At 42.0% G+C, this 27,000-nt stretch overlaps 1 protein-coding gene across 1 annotated transcript in view; it reads right to left on the bottom strand.

Annotated features, from left to right (window-relative positions):
- Positions 1–27,000, bottom strand: part of LOC145352889 (uncharacterized) — a 140,424-nt gene that overhangs the window by 22,465 nt on the left and 90,959 nt on the right. Inside the window, exons 24-32 of the mRNA XM_080203190.1 lie at positions 26,308–26,570; positions 20,181–20,282; positions 16,023–16,156; positions 14,371–14,423; positions 12,160–12,257; positions 10,395–10,432; positions 8,087–8,166; positions 6,274–6,329; positions 5,885–5,942 (exon numbers count right to left, since the gene is read on the bottom strand). Coding sequence (XP_080059316.1) covers positions 5,885–5,942; positions 6,274–6,329; positions 8,087–8,166; positions 10,395–10,432; positions 12,160–12,257; positions 14,371–14,423; positions 16,023–16,156; positions 20,181–20,282; positions 26,308–26,570 — 882 coding nt within the window. The remainder of the gene's footprint in view (positions 1–5,884; positions 5,943–6,273; positions 6,330–8,086; positions 8,167–10,394; positions 10,433–12,159; positions 12,258–14,370; positions 14,424–16,022; positions 16,157–20,180; positions 20,283–26,307; positions 26,571–27,000) is intronic.

Below are 27,000 nucleotides of genomic sequence, written 5' to 3'. Positions count from 1 at the left end.
AAGGAGAGATGTATTCAGGTAAGTTTTTGCTCCTGATTCCAAGACACAGCAAAAGACCCATGATCAGAGGGGGGCGGGGGGATTGCTGGGAGGAGGTCTCCACAAGCTTCTCCCCCCCCCGCCACACACACACACACACAAACAAAAACATAAGAACACAAGAAATAGGAGCAGGAGTAGGCCATCCAGCCCTTCGAGCCTGCCCCGCCATTCAGTAAGATCATGGCTGATCTGTCGTGTCTCAGTTCCACATTCCCGCCCTCTCCCCATAACCCTTAATCCCCTCGCTTATCAAAAACCCATCAACCCGCGTCTTAAAAATATTTAGCGAGGCAGCCTCCACCACCTCAACGGGCAGAGAATTCCAGAGATTCACCACCCTTTGAGTGAAGAAGTTCCTCCTCAACTCCGTTCTAAACCGCCCCCCCTTTATCTTGAGGCTGTGCCCCCTAGTCCTACTGTCCTTTCTGAGCGGGAAGAGTCTCTCCACCTCTATCCTATCCATCCCATTCATCATCTTATACGTCTCAATGAGATCTCCCCTCATTCTTCTAAACTCTAACGAGTACAAGCCTAGTTTATTCAGCCTCTCCTCATAGCTCAATCCCCTCAACTCCGGTATCAGCCTAGTAAACCTCCTCTGCACTCCCTCCAAGGCCAAAATATCCTTGCGTAAGTACGGCGACCAAAACTGCACACAGTACTCCAGCTGCGGCCTCACCAATGCCCTATACAGCCGCAGCAAGACCTCCCTACTTTTATATTCAATCCCCCTCGCTATGAAGGCCAGCATCCCATTAGCCTTCCTGACCACCTGCTGCACCTGCAGGCTGGGTTTTTGCGACTCATGCACAAGGACCCCGAGGTCCCTCTGCACCGTCGCCTGCTGCAGTTTTTCGCCCCGTAAGTAATAGTAAGTAAAACTAACAGCGTGGGAATATTGTAGTGCCAAACTTTTCAGATTTTTTATGACGCTATGACTTTTTTAGGAAGATTGTGCCTATTGTGTTTTTAAATGGCTTCACCTGGTCTATAAATTGGCCAGGTTTCTAGAAATCTCCAAGCACGGATTTGCCAGTGGACATCCCTTGGGCTGAAGGGCTGTTTCTATGCTGTAAACCTCTATGAAGTATGACTCTAACGATATGGGGTGATATGACCCACACTTTGTTGGGTCCCTACCCTCTACAGGAATGACCTGCATTTCTCCATGCAGGAGCCATTAATCCAGTTTCTTGCGAATGATGATAAACCTGTTGATGTAAAGGTGTAAGTACTTTTGTAAAAATCGGGACATTTTAAAAATTATTTTTAAGTGCATCAATTGCTTCATCAATTTCCAAATCAGTGATAGGTTTGTCTAATTCCTTAGTGCTATTTTCTGATAACCTTGTCCTGTAGAAAGTCATTAATTTTCCTACATCCCTATAGGTATCAGAATCCTTGTATGATTTCCTTTAGAAATCAGCAAAAGCAGATGTGATTTGCTCTGATTTGGACAAGAAGTGATGGGGTGTCTGTAACTTCAGTTTTGGAGCAATATTACATGATTTCTGTTTTCCAAATTGAAATGCTGACCAAAAGCTTTCCGTGTTCCCAAGTTCATAATATCTCCAGTTTGCAAATCGGAAACACACTTTGTCTGAACAAAGGATCACCTGGACTCGAAACGTCAGCCCTTTTCTCTCCTTACAGATGCTGCCAGACCTGCTGAAATTTTCCAGCATGTTCTCTTTTGGTATCTAAAGCTCTGCGAGCCTTTATGAGGGTGGCCAAAGTGGATGAGTGCTGCTTTTAGAGTTGCTGTTCCAAGTGTTGTATTTCCTGTTCTAATTCAATCCGTTTTAATTCATTTTTCTTCTTTTGTGTACAAGAAAACGAGATGTTGCGAACCTCTTAAATACACCTTTGACAGCCTCATAGGATCAGGCTGTAGTATCCGGTGTTATGTTGAGTTCTAGATAGAGTTGTAATTCTTTTCTCACAAATTCAACAAGTTCTTTACCACCACTAAAGGAGAGATATAGGAGAGATGCATTAAGGTAGAATGGATCTCTCAGGAGAGATGCATTCAGCAGAAGACCTATGATCAGAGGGGGTGGGGGAAATACTGGGAGGAGGTCTCCCAGTCTCCCCCCACCCAAAAAACTGTGTGAAAAGATTGTAGTGCCAAACTTTTCAGCTTTTTTTATGACACTATGACTTTTTGTGTTTTATTGTGTTTTAAATGGCTGTCACCTGGCCTACAAATGGGCCAAGTTTCTAGAAACCTCCAAGTATGGATTTGCCAGGGGACATGTCTTGACAGTTTCGTTTCACACTTGGACTTCACATCTACCATTATCTGAACTCCCTACAAAACATAAGGACAGTAGGCCACCAGATATTCTGAAACTGCCCAGAACAAAGGAAGACTGATGACAATCATTGTGCAAGGAAGATGTTAAGAACCCCTGATTTGTTTTGATGGCATCCTGATAGCTTTGACAATGCAAGATCAAAGCTCATTCGTTAATACCCTCCATTGTGTACTAATAGCCAGTTGCCACGTGGTCAAAACCCCACACACGGAAAACTGGGATTATAAACTTGTCTGTTTGTTACAGTATCTATGATGTGGAGATGTTGGCATTGGACTGGGGTAGACACAGTAAGAAGTCTCACAATATCAATTTAAAGTCCAACAGGTTTATTTGGTAGCGCAAAGTTTTTGGAGGGGAATGGAATTTGGCTGTCCATTTGTGCTGGGCGATTCTGCGTTGTCGTGTGTCTTGAAGGCTTTTCAGATAGACAAGTTCCGCACAGGTGAGGACAGCCTCAACCAGGATCTTGGTTTTATGTCACACTACCTGTAACCCCCACGACTTGCCCGGGCTTGCAAAATCTCACTAACTGTCCTGGCTCAAGGCAATTCACACCTCATTAACCTATACTTAACTCTTTCGCCTCTCGCATTGTCTGTACTTGTAAAGATGTGATTACCTGTAAAGACTCGCATTCCAACCATTATCTAATAAATTGAGTCTTTGTTTATATGTGCCCACATTCACCTGATGAAGGGGCAGGGCTCCGAAAGCTCTTGTTACCAAATAAACCTGTTGGGATTTAGCCTGATGTTGTGAGACTTCTTACTGTTACAGTATTAGAAAGAATTCTGTAGAATAGAATTGTAACAGCATCTCTCTCTCCCTGCTATTTTCAAGTTCCTGATCATTTCTCTGTTATACTTTGGAGTATATGAATTTTGATGAAAGAAACTTTAACATAGCAACCACTTTGGAAAAAGACAGATTACAGTTAAAAGGGACTGTCTCTCAAAAAATAACCAACTTGCATCAACCACAAAAACTAGAAATTCAATACCACCATAGAAATGTTGGAACATATATGTTTTTCTTTCTTACAGACTTTAACTCTTCGCAATTATACCTTCTCCACCCTGCAACCTATTTCTTATTGCATGCTAGTGCACATGTCTATGTATATAATCAGGACATATTTGTACCTTTTACCTAGCTGGTTTATCTCTCCATATCGCTTTACATACAGTCATGTACATATTGAATTAAAAGAGTCACACCTTTTAAAAAAATTCAAACTTTGTTACAATTACCCTGAGGAGTGGAAACGAGAAGACTTTATTTACCCCAGTCTTAGTAACATGAAGCAAAACAAACTGAATGGCTGTTTGCCTTTCAGCCTGGGTCACAAGTTTCCACAGCAACCTGTAACTCTTGCTGATTTGACTTGCATTTCATTAGATTTTAATTGAGTTACTACTTGGCACATTTGTAGTTGATGCCTGTACATCATTTGACCAGACCAGACTTGCCCTCCTTGAACTCTCTAACCAGCTGCATGCAAACTTTCGGCCAACGTCAGGGAGCATCAAGCTATAACATCATACTCCATTATTCCAATCTTACCATGTGATACAACATGCTAAGTATGCCCAAAGGTGGCACAGTGCTTAGCACTGCTGCCTCACAGCGCCAGGGACCCGGGTTCAACTACAGCCTTGGGTAACTGTGTGGAGTTTGCACGTTTTCTCCGTGTCTGCGTGGGTTTCCTTCGGGTGCTCCATTTCCTCCCACATCCAAAAATGTGCAGGTTAGGTGGATTGGCCATGTTAAATTGCCCCTTAGTGACAAAGGGGTTAGTAGGGTAAATATCTGGGGTTATGGGGTTAGGGCCTGGTGGGATTGCTATCGGTGCAGGCTCAATGAGTCAAACGGCCTTCTTCTGTGCTGTTGTGTTCTATGACTTTCTATGATTACCACCCTTAAACTGGACTTCAAGGATAGAATCCTGGCAAGATGTGGAAAAATAACCGGCAAGCTAAAAATAACATATGCATTTCTCTAAAGTTTGTTCAAGGAATGTGGACGCCGCTGGGAGGACGGGCATTTATTATCCACCCTTAATTGCCTTTGAGAAGGTGTTAATCAGCTACGATCTTGAAATGCTGTAGTCCATGTGACATAGGTACACTCTCAGTGCTGTTAGGAAGAGTGTTCCAGGTCTCTGACCCAACAATTATGCAGGAATGGTGATACAGTTTCACGTTGGGCTGGTTTATGACTGGAGGGACTTGGAAATGATGGCGTTCCCATGAAAGTGTTGCCATTGTCCTTCCAGCTGGTAGAGGTCACAAATTTGGAAAGTGCTATTGAAGGACCCTTGGAAAGTTGCTGCAGTGCATCGTAAAGATGGTACACACCGCTGGGACTATGCCTCAGTGGTAGTGGAAGTGAATGTCTAAGGTGGTGAATGGGATACCAATCAAATGGGCTGCTTTTTCCTGGATGGTGTTCCATTTCCTGTGTGTTGTTGCAGCTACATTCAGGCAAGTGGAGAATACTCCAACACACCCCTCACCAGTGCCTTGTAGATGTTAGAAAGATTTAGAGGAGCCAGGAAGTGAGTTATTTGCCATAGCATTGCCAGTTTCTGACCTGCTCTTACAGAGAAACTAAACAATTAGGTTGTGTCCATCTTCTCTGAGGAAGATACAAAAGATCTTCCAAAATTAGAAATCCATGGGATGAGAGAGAATGAGGAATTAAAAGGAAATTAGTAAGCAAATTCTGTTGGAGACATTAATGGGACTAATGCCTCCAGGATATTCTACATCCTAGAGTACCATCTGCAGTTTTGATCCCGTTTCCTTAGGAAGGAGATCATTACCATAGTAGGAGTGTACAAAGATTCACTGGACTTGTTCCTGGGTTGGAGGGATTGTCCTATGAAAAGAGATTGGGGAAACTGAGCCTATATTCTCTAGAGTTTTAAAGAATGAGAGGTGATGTCATTGAAATCTACAAAGTACTTAAAGGAATAGACAGGGTAGATGCAGGTCAGATGTTTTTCCTGATTGAAGAGTCTAGAACCAGAGGGATACAATTTCAAAATAAGGGGAGCAGCCACTTAGGCTTCCTAGCAGATGAAGAGACAATTCTTTACTCAGAGGATTGTGAATCTTTAGAAATTTCTAACCTACAGGACTGTGGAAGCTCAATCAATGAGTATATTTAAAGCAGAGACTGACAGATTTCTAAATGCCAACGACAAACGTTTATGGGGATAGTGTAGGGAAAAACAATATTGAAGTGGATGATCAGTCATGATTATATTAAATGGCAGAACAGGATAAATGGGCTGAATGACCCATTCCTATTTCCAAGGATGGATCTCTAAATTCCACCTAATTATACCAAGTGATAAGTATAATTGATTTGACAATATGCCCCTTATGATGATAAAGTGAGCATGGTTTCATTTGTAGTGCTATTGTCTTTGAATTTCTTCCAGCTTATTCAACAATAGAACATAATATTAAGATCTTGTGTTACTTTTAATTTAAATCTCTGACAGTTAAACATACCGTTTGAAGAGTTGGTCCTATTTTCTGCAGGATGATCGGAGTTGGGATTAGGGAATTCCTGAAATAAGAATAATATAAGAATTGATGCGGGAGAACAAAAATGGGAACCGATAATAAGTCACATCGTTCAGCTTGGTCCAGGTTGTTACGTAGGTAAATGTGGCAACTATTCAGCGCTAGCCATGTCCCAAAATTAGCCAAGAGATCGTTTAGCTTCCTTTTGGTAATTTGATGGAATGAGCAATCTTTTATGTCAGATGAGACTTGATCATTGATAAATTGGAACTTCCACCATTCCCATTATTTGTTATGAAACATAAACATTCAAGTGGACAAATCCAAAGGTTAAACGATTTGTATGAGTTGAGACAAAGTTTCCATCACATTACCTCCTGATCTTGTGTTTGATCGTCATTTCCAAGCTTCCTTTGTTTGGATCCAGTTTCTGTACGAAATGTAAATACGACAGCCATTTCATTTTGTGATAAATTTAGTTGTGTCAACACCACTTCATTCAAGAGATTCTGCTTGTATGTATCTCACTGAATTTGCCATATTCCAAACTCACTTCACTCTTTTAAATATAATTTGAATCTCCTAAACAAACAGAACAATTCCCCCATTAAAAGGTTAATTACGGGACAGCATTGCCAGGGAACTATACTCCTAAAACAGCTTGTTGTGACAATTATAGATAACAGGTGTTAATGACCAGAATTGTGTTGCTGTTGTTTGCACGGGGGTTGGTAGTGAGAATAATTAAATATACTAAACAAAGGTGTAAATAATTTGATCAGAAGTTCATGCTGTCGAGAAACAATAAAGTCCAAATCATGTAAATCTATTTTGCATGTACAGCAAACTTAACAGATATTTCACATTCTATACAATTCTAATGTGTAGAATGTTCTATTGTATAGAATATTCTATTGTATAGAATATTGTATATAAATTCTATTGTACAGAAGAGAAGAATCACTGGAAACCTCAGGGGGTGATCATTTGCAAGTCGTCCCAGACCCAAGTTAGTGTCCCGTGCTCATGTTACGAGCGATGGTCAGTGGTGGGACCAGTGTATTCTCAGTGGCGATGGTGGAAGAGCTAGAATCTCAAAGGACATTGTCTGTTTACAGGTGGAAGGGTCCTTTGGGGAAAGGATTTGTGCTTCCTTCAAGCACACGAGGAAGGCAATGGGAAACCAGCTCATGTATTCTATTCCCCCAGAGCAACCAAAGAGAAAAATAACAGGTAACTACTGATTGACCAATTAAGGGCATCAATTGGCCCAAGGGTAGACAGGCCACCTGATGCCTTGCAGCTGATACCAGTAGAGGCAAGGCAGGTGTAGGGCACAATATTGCCACCATGACATCTGACTTTACCACCCCATCTAGTCTGCCGACTGGCTCCTGGTGTGGGGCTGTAAATTCCATCCATTGAACAGTAGTCTAAAAAGATTAAGTATAAAGTAAGAAAATCCTAAAATTTCCATATAGCAATGTATAGTATTCGTAATAAAACAGAGGTACTGTAGAAATCATCCACTGGGAGGAACCAGACATAATAGCAATTACTGAGATACAGCTATATCTAATTTGTTAGAAAAATAGTGTAGTGTCAGTGCACTGGCAGATAGCTGATGCCATTTCTAGATTTAAGAAAGGGAAAGAACATGTTCAGGGAATTATAGACCTGTCACCTTAAAATCACTGGTGGGAAAAACAATGAAATTGTTACTAAAGGAGAGGAAAGAACAACATTAAGAAATTGGAAATATAATATTTAGTAATATGAATTTCAAATGGCAAAATTTTGTTTAAAAAAGTTTAAAGTTTATTTATTAGTCACAAATAAAGCTTACATTATCACTGCAATGAGGTTACTTTGAAATTCCCCAAATTTACTCAGCCTAGCCTCCAAGACTCTCCCTGTGGGGCTGATAGATTCCACCCATTAATACTTTGGAGAAAATGATAAACTTATGTAATTATCAATTGCTGTAGGGCCAGATTTTAATTTACCAAACTGTCAACACATGCAGGCCAAGGTATTCCAAAATATTCCACGGCTAAGAGCAACCATATAACGTAATTCTATTAATGTTGGCTATTATGTGTTGTCATGGCAACATTTCCCTTCCTTAGATGAACAATAAAACCTGTACAAATATTCACAACAGTGAAACCAAACCTTGTTACTTACGAGATTCATCAGTGTTTGGCCTCTTGTTGCAATTAAATATTGGCAACTCGTCACTTTCATCTGTGTCAGAACTGATTACCCTTAAATAAGAAAGCATTTTTAAATTATGAATGCAGCGTTACAGGAATAACATTGAGGTAGATCTGAACCTTGAATATAGTGTAAAACAGATGATAAAGGGTGGAATCTATCAGCCCCACAGGGAGAGTCTTGGAGGCCAGGCTGTGTAAATTTGGAAGGAAGAGCATTGGGTCAGCTCCCCAACATGTTCTCATACTGTGCCCGTTTACAGGAGGTGGGCTAAAGAAATGGTCCCAACGCCCAAACATTTTTACATCTGATTAGGTTCCACTAATTAGCCCATTTTACACTATTGCACACAGTCAAAGATTGACTTTATTGTGATAAGATTACTGATCTTCCGCATTCAACAATGTGTACCTACATTGTGCCTTTGACATAATGAAACATCCCAAGGCAGAGGAACATTAGAAAACAAAATAGGACAACAAGCCACATATCGAGGAACGAGGTCCAATGACCAAAAGCTTGGTCTACAGGAGCTTTTAAGACGTAAAGCTGGCAATGCAGGGAAGGTATTCCAGAACCTAGACAACTGAAGGAAGGCACAGCCATCAATAATGCAGTGATTAACATCAAGGCTGCCCATAAGGCCAGAATTAATTGAGCACAGATTCCTCTGAGAATGTTGAGCTACAGGAGACGACACAGATAGGGAGGGGCAAGACCGTAGAGAGCTCTGAAAACAAGAATGAGAATTTCAAAATCAAGACATAGCTCATATGGGAGCCAGTGTAAGTTAGTGAGCACAGGGTGATGGACACTTTGCCTTGATATGAGTAAGGGCGCTAGCAGCAGAGTTTTGGTTGGCCTCAAGTTTATGGAGAGCAGAATGTGGGAGTGCTTTGGAATAGTCAAATCTAGAGGTAACAAAAGCATGATTGAGGGTTTCAGCTACAGATGAGCTGAGACAGCGACAGAGTCGGACAATGTTAAATAGGCAGTCTTAGTAATGGTGCAAACATATGGTAAAAAGTTAATCTCAGGGTTAAATGTGAAATCAGGTTTCAATCAATCAGATTTAGTCTTAGGTAACACTAAGGAAAGGGTTGGAGTTAGTGGTATGGATTAGAGTTTGGAGCAGGGAGTAAAAACAATGGTTTCGATCTTGTCCATTTTTAATTGGGGTAAATGTCTGCTCAATCCAGCACTCAGACAAGCAGTCTGATTTAGCAACAATGGAAAAAAAGGTAAGAGTCAAATACAGGTTTTCGAAAGAGCTTTAATCTGTAAATATATAAGAAATTGCCATCAGTGTGTGCGCAGTCATGTGTTTGTGTGTGAGAGAATGAGGTGGGGGGGTGAGTGAGTTGCCGTAATGGAATTTGAACCCATGCCCCCAGAATATTAATAATAAAAACAGAGAATGCTGGATAACTCAGAAGTCCGGCAGCATCTGTGCCTGTCGCTTCTGGATTTTTCATCCAGTAACGTCACCACCATGCTGGCATCTCCCGCAGAATGTGTCATACTCCAATAATAATCAAACAATATTTGTAACCAGGTATCAACAGATGCTGCCACATCTGCTGAAATTTTCCAGCATTTTCTGTTTTGTTTCAGACTCCAGCATCCGCAGTTATTTTGCCTTTACAATTGTGCACGCAGATAGTATCATTGGTATGGTTTGGTTGACTTTATCTGACAGCAAAAAGGATATGTGAGCACAAAGAACAATCTATTTGTTATGACATATCTGCCAAGGTAAGGGAGGAGATGTCCACAATACTACTATACAGTAGCCAGATAAAAAAATCAAGAAAATGCATCTTTTATTTATGATGAAATACTTTCGTCCAAAATGTATCAAAATATTCCCTGAATGAACTGCTTTTTGGGTCTGGAAATGCAATGACTGCTGCAGAAAAATGTGACAAACATCTGCACCAGTTGTGTATTATGGTGATTCGACCTGTTTTAAGGTTTGCTAGAGAAACTTTCACCAGGACATGAGAACGACCTGCTCCAAGAATAGCAACAGAGAGTTTTTAACATCCATATGAAACATTGGAGGAAGCCTGGTTTAACATCTTACATTGGCACTTTCAGAATGCAGTACTGCCCCTTAGTATTTCAGTGGAACATTGACTATTCTGCTCAAATCTTGGTTATAAATTCAAACCCATCAGACCCAGAGGCAGCACTCTTACCAAAATCAGTCAAGCTGACACTTTGAAAGAAAAGTATGGTCTAGTAAGACAATTTATTGTGACATAACATCTCTTACCTATTTCTTTTGGGCCTTGGTGTGCACTTTGACCTTGACTTGTAGAGTTAGAAATGCAAAAAAATTGAAAATTGGACAATGCCACAAAACTTAGGGTTCTGAGAAATGAGAAAACTGCTGGATGCATCATAAATTGAAAACATTTTTTAAACAATTTAAGTCATCTCACACATTCAGAATTGTAATTAAAATCGCACCAAATCAAATTTTTAATGCTCAGATCTTTGTAAACTTGTATATTCACAAGAAGTGCACTGTTAGTCTGCAGAAAGGTACTGTGTGGAGCCACGGGACATCAAGGGCTGACCCTGTGTTGTTTCTAATCTAAATGCACAATCTGTTCAATGCTGTAGGGAATGTCACACTGACTGACCCCTATGATGTTCTCTGCAGATTCCTGGACGGTCCGTGCGGTATAAAAGTTGAAGGCAATTGTAATTTTCATTACCACTGGGGGGGTGCTAGGTCCACTCATTCTGCTAGTCCTCCGCAGTGACCAGATTGTTGTGTTTGGATCCCGGTCCTACAAGTGCATCACTTGCACTGTCTACACTCTTTATGCTCCTGTGCTGCCCTCATTCTAGTGCAACTGCTGCACAGGAGGTTAGTGGCCAATGACCACTATTACCTGTTATGTGGGGGCTGACAAATCTGTGCTATTGACTGTCAGCAGTTGATATTACCTTCATCACAGTTTACAGCACCAAACAAGACCATTCAGGCCTCTGCAGCTGTCTGGCACATCACCAGAGCAATTCAAAATTAATTTTATCAACCCCACTCCGTCTCAATGTAAGACTTCTTCAAATATTGCTCCATTTTTATCTTAAAAGTGTGGAATGTTTCTGTTTCAATCACTCACTGAGTAACAAGGCATTCCATTCGCCGACAGCATATTATGTAAACAACATTCCCTTAACCTCCTCGCACACTCTCTTAGTGATCATTTTAAATTGATGACCTTTCCCATTATGAATCGCAGTGGTTAGCACTGCTGTCTCACAGTGCCAGGGATCCAGGTTCAATTCTGGCCTTGGGTGACTGTGTGGAACTTGCATGCTCTCCCAGTGTTTGCGTGGATTTCCTCCGGGTGCTCCGGTTTTCTCCCACACTCCAAAAGGTGTGCAGGTTAGGTGGATTGGCCATGCTAAATTGCCCCTTAGTGTACAAGATGTGTAGGTTAGGTGGATTAGCATGGTAAATGTGTGGGGTTACAGGAGTAGGGCAGGGGAGACAGCCTTGGTAAGATGCCCTTTCGGAGAATCGGTGCAGTCCTGATGGACCGGATGGCCTCTTCTACACTGAAGGGATTCTATGAATGGAATGGAATGGACACTCATTCATATTTCCCTCTGCACAACTTTTCCTGAGTTTCTCAGGCCAATGTTGAAATAAGTGGGGGAGGGGAGGAATTCTCCAGCTACACATCCCTCAAACAGGAAATTCCTGCCCAAACTCAACAGACCTTTGAATGGTCTGTTGAACTTTCTGTCTCATCTACTATGTTTCTTATGACGAGTGAGAAGGGAGACCTTTGGCCAAGGTCTTCACAAGCAAAGTACTGTTTTTTGGCTAACTTTCTTAAGTAATTTTCAGTTCAAAGCACCAGAAACAATATAAGCAGTTTTCAATCAGCCTGATGTAACAATTTACTAGCGTCTGCCTTTTCACTGAAATCAAATCACAAAGTACTATTACTGTTCTAAATAAACTCCAAACTATTACAAGTTCACAAAAGTTGAATATAAGGAGGTTGTTTACTCACTGGTGCTTCTGACTGAAATCTCCTGGGACGGGAAACTTCAGGAAGATTCTCCTCCTCCCTGTTGGCATCATTATCCGTATCACTGCCAACACCATTACCTTGAAAGGGTTGTCAAGTGGTCAGATTTCAGTCTCATCTGAATATTCAGTAACTCAAATTACCCACGTAATTAAAATCAGTGCCAAAAAATCTTAGCAGTAATTTGAAATTGAAGATCCATCCCATTATGAATGACAGTGGTTAGCACTGCTGCCTGAGAGCTCCAGGGACCAGGGTTCAGTCGGGTGACTGGGTGTGGAGTTTGCCCGTTTTCCCAGTGTCTGTGTGGGTTTGCTTCATGTGCTCGGTTTCCTCCCACAGCCCAAAGATTTGCAGGTTAGGTGGACTGCTCATGCTAAATTGCACCTTAGTGTTCCAAGATGTGTAGATATTTTATATTAACCAACTGTAAATCGTGGGTAGGTAAGAGCCTTGCCTCCAACGGTAGCACCTTGTCTGAGTCAGAATGTCCTGGGTTCAAGTTCCATTTGAAAGAATTAAGTGGAAAATCTAGGCTGGCATGGAGGAGATGTCATCCTTCAAATGAGACATTTAAACTGTGGTCCTACCTACCCTCACAGGTGGATGTAAAATATCCCATGGCACTATTTTAAAGAGCAGAAGAATTCTCCACCATGCCCATTTTTATCACTACACTGAAATGGATTTTCGAGTCATTGTCACATTTCTGTTTGTAAGACCTTGTTTGTAAATTGGTTGTCATATCTCCCACATTAGAACAGTGACCACACTGTTGAGCCTTTTAAAGATGCGACGTATGTATAAGTTATTCCTTTACTTGGGTACTAATGAATAACAAAAAAATGAATTTATCATAGATTTTCACATACCACCCTTTATTTTAACATGCACTGAGATGCACAACCAAAGTAGACACCCATCTACTAAACCTGTACAAAATGTCATCTTGCTATTTAATGTTTTAAGTTATAATTTTATCTTTGTACTCAATTAATTTGCACATTCACTTTAGTATTTATGTTTTATTGACTCCAGGAATCATGAGGTTTGGGAATGAATTTGAATCATTGGCACAGGTCACAGATTAGCTGTGATCTGATCAAATGGTGGGAAAAGCCTGAGGGGCTCGATGACCTAGTCCTGATCTTCTGCTCATAAAGGATCTCTGGAGGAGTTATCACCATCTCGGCTGAGATCAGCTAATTCACCATGGGCTGATGACAGAAGCTGACACTTGACTCAACTGCTCACATTCTTAAAAACAGCATCTCATTGTTTTCAATTTAGGTGGGATAACATGCACAAAAACCTCGGCAGCCAATCAATTCCTTGATGCCAATACAAAAGGAAATGCCATCAAGAAACAAGTTAGAAAATTGGGTGATGCAATACATCTAATCTTGTCATATTCAGTCATGGTAAGATTCTCCAGATGGAATTCACGTAACCTATACAGAGGTAACTACTTGGTCCAGTGTATAGAACCTCTCCAAGTGACCTAGAAGGCCATAATCTGCCTACGATTCAGTCTCTTGATTGCTGGAGAACCATCCTTAGTTTGCTGCCCCGTATTACAGGCTTTCCCACTTGACATTTCTTCAACCAGACTCTATGCCAGTCACGGAATGGAGTGGTAGATGTGGCAGGACCTCTAAGTATTTCCAACCATTGAGCAAAGCTCCCATTCCCTTGCTGCTTGCATCAAGGATTACACACTTACTGTTAAGAGTATGCAATAGGACTTGGGTTTTTTGTGATTGACTGAAAAGAAGCTCTAATTCAAGTTCATCCTATTTGATGCTACATACTGTATGGGGGAATAGAAGTGAAAACCAACCAAATATTTAACTAACTGTGTTGGCAAGTAGTAGTAGATACTGGTACAAAAGGTGTCAAGATATTTTTTACAAGTCCACTCTTCACACTGAGTGAAAATAAGGGTCCTAATGAAATATGCAAGAGGTTTTGTAGCCTGGCAGGTAGCCAGAAGCTCCGGGTTTGAGTCCCACCCCAGGACTTGATGGGCACAGAAGATGTGCTCATGTTGTGGCCAAACAGGTTGATTATCAAGCTGCACATTCTTCCGATACGCTTATGGCAGAAAATAAGAGTGACAGAATTTCCTGAGCTACAATGCAACAGTCCCCTTGGTTAAAAGATTCCACAAGTAGAAGCAACACATCAACTTACCGTTAGATTGTCTGTTGCTTGATACTTCATTCCTATGCAATTTGCAATAAACTCTAAGCAAAAACAAAGAACATATAATGAAAGTCAGGGTGAAGGAAGTTAACAATCAGGTTAATAAGATGACTGTGCAACTGAATATTAACACTCACAGCACACGGTCATGCATGGGTGAGAAGAGATCTATTCGGGTTGGGACTCCCGAATACTGGGCCATGGAATCAATAAATTGTTCCCAATCCCAAACAGGCCAAAAGTCCAAAGCAGAGGCAATTCTCTCTTGCACAGGAGAAGCCATCGTTCTATGTCAGCTTTACAGGTTTCCTAATGGCTGGTTGGAGGGATCATTATGAATGATAGAGAATACACCATCCATTAAGGTCAACATAGAGACGAACCCAAGTGTCATTTCCAGATCTTGTTTAATAAGGCAGTAAAATATGATGGGCAGGATAGGGGCACCTAGCAGGTAGGTGAGAGCCTTGGGTTGTGAAGTTCCGAGATCGGAATCATGGCATTTTGTGAGGGAATATGACGATGAAGCAGGAATTAATACTTCATGATACATGAGCGGCATGAGGGTGGCACAATGATTATCACTGCTGCCTCATGGCACTAGGGACCAGGGTCCGATTTCCAGCTTGGGTTACTGTCTGTGCGGAGTCTGCACGTTCTTCCGTGTCTGTGTGAATTTCCTCCGGGTGCTCTGGTTTCCTCCCACAGTCTGAACAACGTGCAAGTTAGGTGGATTGTACTAAATTCTCCCTCAGTGTACCCGAGCAGGTGCCAGAGTGTGACGACTAGGGGATTTTCACTGTAACTTCATTGCAGTGTTAATGTAAGCCTATTTGTGACACTAATAAATAAACCTTACCTTTAGTGGGAAAAACAGAGTGGATGCTGCAAGATAGGATCGAGTTAAACCTCCAATATTTAAATTTAAAGTTTATTTGTTTTAAACATTAATATTTATGGATTTTCACAGACGTACAAACTGCCGATGTTTTAAACAGCTGTCGCAAAAAAGCTGGATTAGGATAAAAAAAGGGAAGTGGAAAGAATAACAATTTAAAAAAAGCTCAGGTTACAAATTATTTAGAAGATAGGATGATTAATTTCCCCTTTGAAATCGCTCCTGATTAATAGACACCCAAGTTGTTTCCAATCCTATTTTACATTTTGCAAGAACATTTGGAACAAAGTACAAAGGAAATTACAGCACAGAAACAGGCCCTTCGGCCCTCTGCACCGACCATGGTGCCTGACTGAACTAAAACCCCCTACCCTTTCGGGATATACCATATCCCTCTATTCCCATCCTATTCGTGTAGATGTCCAGACGCCTCTTAAAAGTCACTACTGTATCTGCTTCCACTACCTCCCTCGGCAGTGAGTTCTAGGAACCCACTACCCTTTATGTAAAATACTTGCCTTGTACATCTCCTTTAAAGCTTGCTCTTCACACCTTAAAACTTATGCCCCCTAGTAAGTGACTCTTCCACCCTGGGAAAATACTTCTGACTATCCACTCTGTCTGGCTCATGGATCAACCTGAAAACAAACTGATTTACTTCTCATCAATTTCTAGTCTAAATTATGTCCACTTAAAGCACAGTGACACCATTTTCAGATATACAAAAAGATCAAATAGCAACCTGTAGATACCCTGAGCTTCATTTTTCACCAGGGTTGCGTTGTCATCTATGGCACATGGATAGTGATAGGATTTTCTGCAGCTTTTCACTTCACATCCAACAGTAGCCCCTTTCTGCTTGCATTTAGGGCACCTCTGTAACAAAAACAGAAGTAAAACAGAAATTTGAGTTTGAGCAAACGTCTAAAGTGAAAGGAAGAATTTGCCTTTTTACAGAACAGAGAATAACTGCCAGCATGGACCATGTGGCCGGTTTCTGTGCTGTGGATTCTATGCATTTTTCCAGTCAATGAAGTATAGCCAGTTGTAATTTAGGAAAATGGCAGTCAATTTACACATAGCAGGAGTAATGTCTTAACGACCGAATAATTCTGTTTTAATGAAGTTTATTGAGAGATGTATTTTGGCTGGGCAAAGTTCTTTGGAGTTGCAAAATTGGTGCAATTCTTCTTCCCTTTCTTCCATCATAGTAGAATAACCCTGGGCCTCACTTGTTGTATCTCAGGTACTGAGGGAGTGTTGTACAGTCAGAGGTGACATCTTTCAGTTGAAATGTTGAACCAAAGCATCATCTGCCCTGTTGGGTGAATGTAAAAGATTTTATGAAGGTATTTTAAAGGACAGCATTGGAATACTTGTGTGACGATACCATACCTTTAAGAAATGTTTTTAATCATGTTTCTTTTCAGGTTTTTCAAGCAGTATGCAGTACCTTGGAATTTTATAGTCCTTTTGGAATTGTTGGGTGGAGTATGAATGACAGGTCAGGTGCTGACTGGGGACAGTTTCTTTCCACACTAAAGTTCAAGGTTTTAGTTTCATTTTTCTCAGATGCTGTTTGGATGTGAGACAGAAAGCAGTGGCTCTTGTTTTCCCCTCTGGCGTTAGAAATTCTGCTGTCTGCGAGTTGCTGTTAGAAGCTGCTGGAGGCAAAGCCACAGCAGGTGTTTACAAAGCTGCAAAATCCAGCACCATGAAAGCATACTAGCTTTCTGTGCCAAGTCTAGAAAGGGGTGTATGTTTGTGAGGTGGTGTTTGACTTGGTACTTCATAGTTAGCTGTTAAGGTCTATGCAATATCATGATTGATTAAGTTATGCTAATTTTTCTTATGATATATTAATTATGTTCTTAAATAAACGTTGTTTGATAAAAGTTTCCTAATGAGTCACTTGAATCATTCCTGGAGTGAACCATCTTATGCTCACCCATCCAGATTCAAAGGTAAAAACCTAGGGTCTAGGCTATCCTCACGAAACACCTTGGAGTTTCTGGCCTGAGTCATAACACTTGGTATCCTGGCAAATATTTATCCCTCAGCCAGTAACGCTAAAGAAACAGATTATCTGGTTATCATCACACTGCTTTTTGTTTTGAGTTTGTTGTGTGCAAATTGGCTGTTGCATCTCCCACATTACAACACTTCAAAAATACTTGGAACTGTGTCAAGAATAGAAATGTATACAAAAATATTCTGATTTTTTTTTAAATTATGGATTTATTCAAAGTGATACTGCAGAAAAGATAAAAACAAAGTCAAAAAAGCAGCAAAATCCAACTTCGGGAAACATAACGGCAACTTTAAGAATAGGTATTTGAGAAAACAGCGCAAGAGCAGACAAAACATCTGCTTAAGCCATTGAACAGCACTGAAAAATGTCACACTGATTTTCGTAGATTCTTTCTACAACTAGCTCAGTAAGGAGGCAGAAAGGTCCTGCCACAGATAGCAGATTATAGAATGGACAGACATCAGACAATTACTGCATTCAAAAGAGACGGCTGAAAAGCAACGTTGGAGCAAAAATCAAACAGACTGGGATTCTCCCAAAAAAATTCTAAGATCCCAACGTGCGGGAAAATGGGAGTAATGTTCGCTGTGTTTTTTTAAGCATAATTACCAGAGCAAATTTCCGACACTCTGAGCACTGCAGAGTGCCTCAGCGGGATTTACTCTTAAAAGATGTGGATGGGGCCTATTCCCGCCAGAGAGGCTGGCATCAGCACACTGAGACGCCATTACACGTGCGCGCCAATCTCCCACTATACTGGGAGATTGGTACACATCCTCCCTGCACTGAGATCGCTGGCCTCTCACCTCACCACAGACATCCCTGGCCTCTCACCCTCCCCATGAACATCGCTGGACTCAGACGTTGCTGGATTCCCCATTCCCCCTCCCCCACCCCACCTCGGCATCGCTAGCCTCTTAACACCGTAACCCTGTTCCACCCCCCCCCACCCCAACCACCCCTCCACCACAGTGCACTGTACTGCCAGGCCCCCATTCTTCCAGAGCCAAAAAACTGGGCGCGAATCGCTTTCATTTGCATGCTCGTTCAGCACTCCCCTTTCTGACTAAGGTGTGTGTGTCGCCGCATTTGCGCAAGGATATATTGGCCTTGGAGGGAGCGCAGAGAAGGTTCACTAGGCTGATACCGGAGATGAGGGGGTTGGACTATGAGGAGAGATTGAATAGACTGGGTCTGTACTCGTTGGAGTTTAGAAGGATGAGGGGGGATCTTATAGAGACGTATAAGATAATGAAGGGGATGGATAGGGTAGAGGTAGAGAGATTCTTCCCGCTTAGAAAGGATAGCAGAACTAGAGGGCACAGCCTCAAAATAAGGAGGGGGCAGTTTAGATCAGAGTTGAGGAGGAACTTCACTCAAAGGGTGGTGAATCTCTAGAATTCTCCACCCATTGAAGTGGTGGAGGCTACCTCACTGAATATATTTAAGTCACGGGTAGATAGGTTTCTGATAGACAAGGGAATTAAGGGTTATGGGGAGAAAGCTGGAAAGTGGAACTGATCCACTTCAGATCAGCCATGATCTTGTTGAATGGCAGGGCAGGCTCGAAGGGCTAGATGGCCTATTCCTGCTCCTATTTCTTATGTCTTTATGTGTGCACATATAAGGGAAGTAAAAATAGAGGGAGATTGAGGATACTGAGTGAAAGGCAATGGATTGGTCACCTCCGAACACCCGGCACCTAATTACCCCAAGGTTTTGAGCTCTACTCCATAGAACAGGGCATATAAAACGTTCTGCTGGTTAAAAAAAGAAAGCACTGACACGCTCGATAAAGTAGTTTGATAAATTTTACTTACTTCAGCCTTATTGCTAATCAAAGATATACTTTAAGAATGTTTTGCATGTAAAAATGAAAAGCATAGTACACATGCTATGTCATGGGATCAACAATTTAGGTTACATTAAATTTCGGACCAAGCATAGTCACTATTCAGAACAGTTCCCCATCATTGGTTATGCAGATTGGGTCTGGTCTTGATGCTTCAAAAGAAAACTATTATTTGTTCTTTTAGCTGATAATTTTGTCCTAACATGGAGCAATGCTGAATATTTTTTATTCGTTTGTGGGACATGCTGGTTCGCCAGCATTTATTGCCCTTTCTTAGTTGCCCTTGTTCACAGCGTACTTGAGAGTCAACCCACATTGCTAGGATCTGGAGTCCCATGTAGGCCAGACCCAACAAGGACTGCAGATTTCCTTCCCTGAAGGACACCAGTAAACCAGATGGGTTTTCCCGACAACTGACAACGGTTTCATGGTCATAAGTAGATTCCTAATTCCAGATATTGAATTTGAGTTTATTGAATTCAAATTCCACCATCTCCCGTAGTGGGATTTGAACCCAGGTCCCCAAAACAGTAACTGAGTTTCTGGATCAATAGTCCAGCAATAACACCATTAGACCATCACCTCCCCTAAAGAATGAAGAAACCAAAATATAGAACATTGAACATTACAGTGTAGTACAGGCCCTCGACCTGTGAAACCAATCTAAAGCTCATCTAACCTACACTATTCCAATATCATCCATATGTTCATCCAATGACCATTTAAATGCCCTTAATGTTGGCGAGTCCACTACTGTTGCAGGCAGGGTATTCCACACCCTTACTACTCTGAGTATATAGTGTCAAATTCTTGCCAAGCAACAAATATAAAAACCTTTCTTCTCATTCAGAGTATTCTCTGCCCTGTTTCCATTTGCAGATTTCAAAAATCAGATCATATCTATCTATAGATGACAAATTCTGAAATATTATAAAAATGAATTTCTTAAAAATGCAATTAGTGTTCCAATATGTTAATTTCATTTATTAATGCCTGTATAATTACTGAAATCTTACCAACTTGCGTCCTCTTCTAACTTCTTCTTCAATATCTTCGACAAGAAATCCACCAAATGAATTGAAATTTGAATCCCTGGTGGTGAGATTTGAAGCAAAAAGCTGAAAAAGGGGAGAAGAACAATGTAAATATATCTTGGGTACACAAGCTGCATTGTAACAGTGCAGGTTACTCTCTGGCACCTCACTCCCGTGGATATGTTTCATCGCCAAATATAGATGTTAAATGTTTGCTTGTCCAATGCAGGGCTCACAATTCGGCTCCTGAAGCCTTGGTGTTAGGTCTGCGGCCTAGCTGTTGAAAGTATAGATAGGTTCAGTAAACGATTTGCAAGGAGCTCTTCCTCCTATCAGAGACTGATTCATTCCTGCATTTGCTGCTGATATGTTAATACATGTGGAAATAAATAAACATACATAAGTGAAAAGTTTCTTGCGCGCTATACAGACGAGGCATGCCGTTCATAGCGAAGGAAAGGTAGTGAAGAACGTAGTATTACAGTTATAGCTAGGATGTAGAGAAAAATCAACTTAATGTGAGGTAAGTCCATTCAAAAGTATGACATCAGCAGGGAAGAAGCTGTTCTTATGTCAGTTGATACGTGACCTCAGACTCTTGTACCCTTCTTCTGACGGAAGAAGGTGGAAGAGAGAATGTCCGGGTGTGTGGGGTCCTTAATTATGCCGGCTGCTTTGCCGAGGCAGCTGGAAGTGTAGACAGAATCAATGGATGGGAGGCTGGTTTGAGTGATGGATTGGGCTACATTCATGATCATTTGTAGTTCCTTGCAGTCTTGGGCAGAGCGGGAGCCCATACCAAGCTGTGATACAACCAGAAAGGTGCTTTCTATAGTGTTTATTAGTAATTGGATAAGCAGCGAGCAATGTGAAGGTGAGCAGCTTCTCCTTTACTTACACACTGGCCACTCGCTCTCTCTCTCTCTCTCTCACCCTTGCCATTGTAGGCTGGCAAGGCCATGAGGAATAACAAAGGTGCAACAACAGTACCCACCCAATCTTCTGCCTGCCCACCTCAGCTGGAAAGGAGCAGAAAGAGGAAGAGCCTCACAGCTACTGCATTTTCTTTCAAATATAGCTGTTTAAATCTGGTTCATTTTGGGCAATCTATCACCGCACTACACCTAGTTCACAGCCTCATGTGAATATGCCCCTCCCTTTGTTGTTTGTTTATTTGATTGATCGCCAATATATATTTTAAAAAACTGAAATAAAACATTAAAGTCTGCAAATACACACAGAGCTGGCTGAGATCATGAGATGAAATCATATTGATCTGCTGACTGCTCAGTGGGCTTTCCCAAGCAGAGGCGCAAGAGACGAACTTGTTGCAAAACGGAAGGAGTAAGTGTTGGCGATCAGGTGGTGTTGTGAAGGTCCATGCCGTGAGCAGCTAGAGGTCAGGAAGGTCACCAAATGGGAGATGATCCCGCCCACTTCCTCCTGATTGACTCCAAAAAGAATCAAAACATGCAACCCTTGCAGGCCTGGGTCAGTTTGGGCAAGACGAGTCAGTGCGTGGGCGTCACTAGTTAGGCCAGCATTACTGCCCATCCCAGATTGGCCTTGAGAAAGTGGTGTTGAGCTGCCTTCTTGAACCACTGCAGTCTATGTGCTGTTAGGAAGGTAGCTCCAGGATTTTGACCCAGCGACACTGAAGGAGCAGCAATTTATTTCCAAGTCTGGATGCTATGTGGTTTCAACGGGAACTTCCAAGTGGCAGTGCTCCCACGTATCTGCTGCCCTTGTCCTCCTAGCAGTTGTGGGTTTGGAAGGAGCTCTCTAAGGAGCCTTGGTGCGTTCCTCGCTGCATCTTATATTTGGTACACACTGTTGCTATTGTGCATCAGTGGTAGATGGACTGTATGTTTGTGGATGAGATGGCAATCAAGAAGGTTGCATTGTCCTAGATGATGTTGAGCTTGAGTGTTGTTGGATCTGCACCCGTCCAGGCAAGTGGACAGTATTCCATCACACTCCTGATTTGTGCCTTGTAGATGGTAGACAGGTTTTGGGGAGTCAGGTGGTGAGTTACTCACTGAAGGATTCCTAGACTCTGACCTAATCTTGAAGGCCACAGAATTTATATGGTCAGTCCAGTTCATTTTCTGGTCCATCATAACCTCAAGATCTTGATAGTGAGGAATTTAGCAATGGCCACACATGCATTGAATGTCAATGGTTAGATGCTATCTTATTGGAGATGGTTATTGCTTGGCATTTGTGTGGCGTGAATGTTACTTACCAGCCCAAGCCTGGATATTGTCCAAGTCTTGCTGCATTTGGACATGGACTGCTGCGGGTTAGGTGGATTGGTTGTGTTAAATTGCCCTTAGTGTTAGGGGAATGGCAGGGTAAATGCATGGGGTTAAGGGCCTGGGTGGGATTGTGGTCAGTCCAGACTCGATGGGCCAGGTGGCCTCTTTCTGCACTGTAAGAATTCTATGAAATGCCACCTGGGAAAAATTAAGTTTAATTGGTCCTCAGAATACAATTCACAGAGCAGTAACCAAAGCTTGTGTCAATATAAGTAAATAAATACAGTCCTACGCTTATTAAAGATAAATAACCCATTAAAGACATTCTGAATGCATTGAGGCACTTGCATTGGGGCAAGGGAAGAGAAGATGTCACTGGAGATGTTCTGGCTCCATTCAGATCAGTAGAGTGGATCCACTTGTGGAGGATCCCTCAGAGATGCAGCACCGGAAATAGGCATCGCAGAAGGATACGGTTGTTGATGAAGGGCAGCAGCAGTAACATGCCATTGCTGCCATTAAAAGAGGAACTCGCTCGCGACTTAGCCTGAAGAGATCAGGATGGTGCACCCAAGGGCTGACCAGATTGTAGGGATTTGAAAAGACATAATTCAAAGAGACACTGAGCTGGATTGAGACAACACATACAAAGGGTCTGAGAGGAAATGGGGATGAGAAGTGGAAGTTTGAAACAGAGGAGCTTGAGGAGTGGACAATAACACTAAATTTTGACAGTGAGGAGAATGTTGCACGAGCAAATGAAACCACATGAAATTAGTGACCATTAGAGTGAGGGCAGTTTTAGAGTGTTTAGGTGCTGGCTGGGGAAGTAGAGCACATCCCTGTAAATCAGGAAATAAAGGGAGGGAGGAACTCCAGAAAATTACAATCACTACTGAATGGTACTGAGAATATCCCTTGGTCCAGATGGACTTCATAGAACACAGAATAGTACAGCATAGTGATAGACCCTTTAGCCCATGATGTTGTACTGAACATGATGCCAAATTAAACGAAACCCTTTTGCCTGCCCTGAGTCCATATTCTTCTATCCTTGCATATTCATTATCTAAAAGCCCCTTAAACACCCCTATCGTATCTGCCTGCACCACCATGCCTGGCAGTGCCTTCCAAACACTGACTACTCTGTGTAAAAAATTTTGCCCCTCACATCTCCTTTGGATTTTCCCCCTCTCACCTGACATGCATGTCCTCTAGTATTAGACGTTTCAACTCTGGGATAAAGATTGTGACTGTCAACTCTATCTATGTCTCTCATAATTTTATAGACTTCTATCAGGTTTCCCCTCAGCCTCTGTTGCTCAACATGTTCTGGTCCATCCATGCTGACACTATAGTTACAAAAACCCTTCAACGCCTCTACTTTCTCAGAAGACTAAGGAAATTTGGCATGTCAGCTATGACTCTCACCAACTTCTACAGATGCATCATAGAAAGCATTCTTTCTGGTTGTATCACAGTGCGGTATGGGCTCCTGCTCTGCCAAAACCGCAAGGAAGTACAAAAAGTCGTGAACGTAGCCCAATCCATCACACAAACCAGCCTCCCATCCACTGACTCTGTCTCCCACTGCCTCGGCAAAGCAGCCAGCATAATTAAGGACCCCTCACAACCCAGACGTTCTCTATTCCATCTTCTTTCGTCAGGAATAAGATACAAATGTCTGAGGTCACATACCAACCTACTTAAGAACAGCTTCTTCCCTGCTGATGTCAGACTTTTGAATGAACCTACCTTGCATTAAGTTGATCTTTCTCTACATCCTAGCTATGACTGTAATATGACATTCTGCATTCTCTCATCACTTTCTCTATGTATGGTATGGTCTGTATAGTGTGCAAGAAATAATATTTTTCATTGTATGTTAATATACGTGACAATAATAAATCAAATTTAATCAAAGCCATCCAGTGGTGGAAAAAGAGAACAGTGAAAAATTTGTGTATCAGTGTTGAGTGGGGAGAGGCTGGCTCTTTCAAACCATCTTCCCGACAGAGACCCAGGTTTAATTCCCAGCTTGGGTCACTGTCTGTGTGGAGTTTGCACGTTCTTCCCGTGTCTGCGTAGATTTCCTCCAGGTGGTCCAGTTTCCTCCCACAGTCCAACAAACATGCTGGTTAGGTGCTTTGGCCATGCTAAATTCTCCCTCAGTGTATCCAAACAGAGTGTGGCTATTAGGGGATTTTCACAGTAACTTCATTACATTGTTAATGTCAGCCTACTTGTGACTAATAAATACATTTAAATAAATAAATAAAACCCTGGCCTCATTAAGCATTCTGATTCACTTTACCAGTGCCTCAGAGCTGACCTCGAGAGAGAAATCCCATTCAGACATTGCAACTGGATTTTAGTGCCTGGCCCAGCCGAAACAAAATCAATTTATACCAAATAAAATATTAAAATATCAGCAGCATCTCTACCAGTGTGGAAAGATATATGAGAGTGAGTGAGAGAGAAGCAGAGAGGTTAAGAGCATTATTAGGTCATTTTCCGCATGATGGCAAATTTTGTGTGGTTATGTGCGAGTGTGTTCATCAATGTGACCACATCAATGTGAAATTGATGTGGTCTCATCAATTTCCTGTCCCCAGTAACACAGGCTGCCATCTCCAGAATGAATCAGACTGGCTTGATCATTCAAAGCATGGAAACCTCACCCGCTTAACAAACAGTAGTGTGTTAACTCAGAAACACCAGCTTTCAAAAACTGATCGCGAGAGATGACATTTTAAGTAAAATCAGGCCTCACTCATGATCGCTCAACAAAATACTGATCTCAGGATCTCTTCCCCCTTCCATCCCCACATTCAGCACCTGGCCCGTTGCTTCTCCTAGACACCCGTAATGAATGCAGTAAGTTTCTGGGATGCCCTCTCCTTGTCATATCCGCATCCAGCCCTAATCCTCCCAAACACCACCCAGCCAAGGAATTAAAGGAAATAAATAAAGGGGAGGGAAGGAGGATTTTCTGGGTGGCTTCCACCACCTTCCGTCAGATAAAATGCAAAAGTCTGAGGCCACGTACCAACCAACACAAGAAAAGCTTCTTCTCTGCTGCCATCAGACTTTTGAATGGACTTGCGTTAAGTTGCTCTTTCTCTACATCCTAGCTATGACTGTAACTCTGCATTCTGCACTCTCATTTCCTTCTCTATGAATGGTATGCTTTGTCTGTATAACGCGCAACTAACAATACTTTTCACTGTATGCTAATACAGGTGACAATAATAAATCAAATCAAAAAAAATCTGATATGGATGTCCATTTCTGCCTCAGCCCTTCACTGGAAATCCAGCTTGCACACCCTAGCCTACCCCTCCCAGTGCTGTCAGGCAGCAGTGCTAACCAGTATGCCACCGTGGCGAGCACATCTGGACAGCTTTAAAACCACCACCTTCAGTAACTGTATAAGGCCCTCCATTTCTAGCTGAGAAAAGCAGACATCTCCTGGCAAAAGTCCAGAGATGATCCTAAGTGTTACGTAAAGAAATCAAAAACACACACCAAAAAACATCCCTGTTTGGGGAAAATACAGTCAGAAGTCTCACCACACCAGGTTTAAGTCCAACCAATTTATGCTGGTGTTGTCAGACTTCTTATTGTGTTTACCCCAGTCCAACGCCAGCATCTCCACATCATGGGGAAAATACAGTCAGAAGTCTCACCACACCCCAACAGGTTTATTTGGTGGCACAAGCTTGTGCTGCCAAATAAACCCGTTAGACTTCTTACTGTGCCCACCCCAGTCACTCCACATCATGGGGAAAATACAACAGAGACAAGTTCAGATTCTTTCTCACAAAGCAAAATGTTGTTCTTGTACCTACCAGGCAGTTGTGGTGTGCAGCGATCTCATCATCGAAGAAGAGTTTGCCAGCATTTTTATACTGTTTTGACTTGCCACACAAGTTACACTCCCTCTCATTCGCAGCCGACATTGATCCAGGCCGCCTCGCAACAAACTGCTTTCCCTGCAATGAAATCAACCCTCTCAGCAAAAAGAGCACTTCCTGTTCAAACGCAACGGTTTCTGTTTCGCCAGAAGGACATCGAAAGGGGAGGAGACAGAAACAGATTGACATTTTTTCATCTCACTTGTTCCAGGAAAACGAAAGCACCCAGTGGTGTAAAACAGTGGTGTATTTGCCGCCCTTTCAGGTTGTTACCACATCCTCTTAAACTCTGCACACGCAACTGGCTATTCCCTACCTTCTGGAGAAATCCCAAAATTGGAACATTCATTTGAAACTTTTTGATTTATTATTGTCATATGTATTAACATGGAGTGAGAAGTATTGTTTCTTGTGCACTATACAAAGCATACCATTCATAGAGAAGGAAACGAGAGAATGAAGAATGTAGTGTTACAGTCATCGTTAGAGCGTAGAGAAAGATCAACTTAATGCGAGGTAGGTCCATTCAAAAGCCCGCAAGGAAGAAGCTGTTCTTGAGCCCAATGATACGCGACCTCAGACTTTTGTATCTTTTCCCTGATGGAAGGAAGCGAAAGAGAGAATGTC

The sequence above is a fragment of the Carcharhinus amblyrhynchos genome, chromosome 15 (assembly GCF_965287045.1).
Source record: "Carcharhinus amblyrhynchos chromosome 15, sCarAmb.v2.hapA, whole genome shotgun sequence".
NCBI lineage: Eukaryota > Metazoa > Chordata > Chondrichthyes > Carcharhiniformes > Carcharhinidae > Carcharhinus > Carcharhinus amblyrhynchos.
The sequence above is the reverse complement of the archived record's forward strand: the minus strand, read 5'-3'. Positions and strand labels throughout refer to the sequence as shown.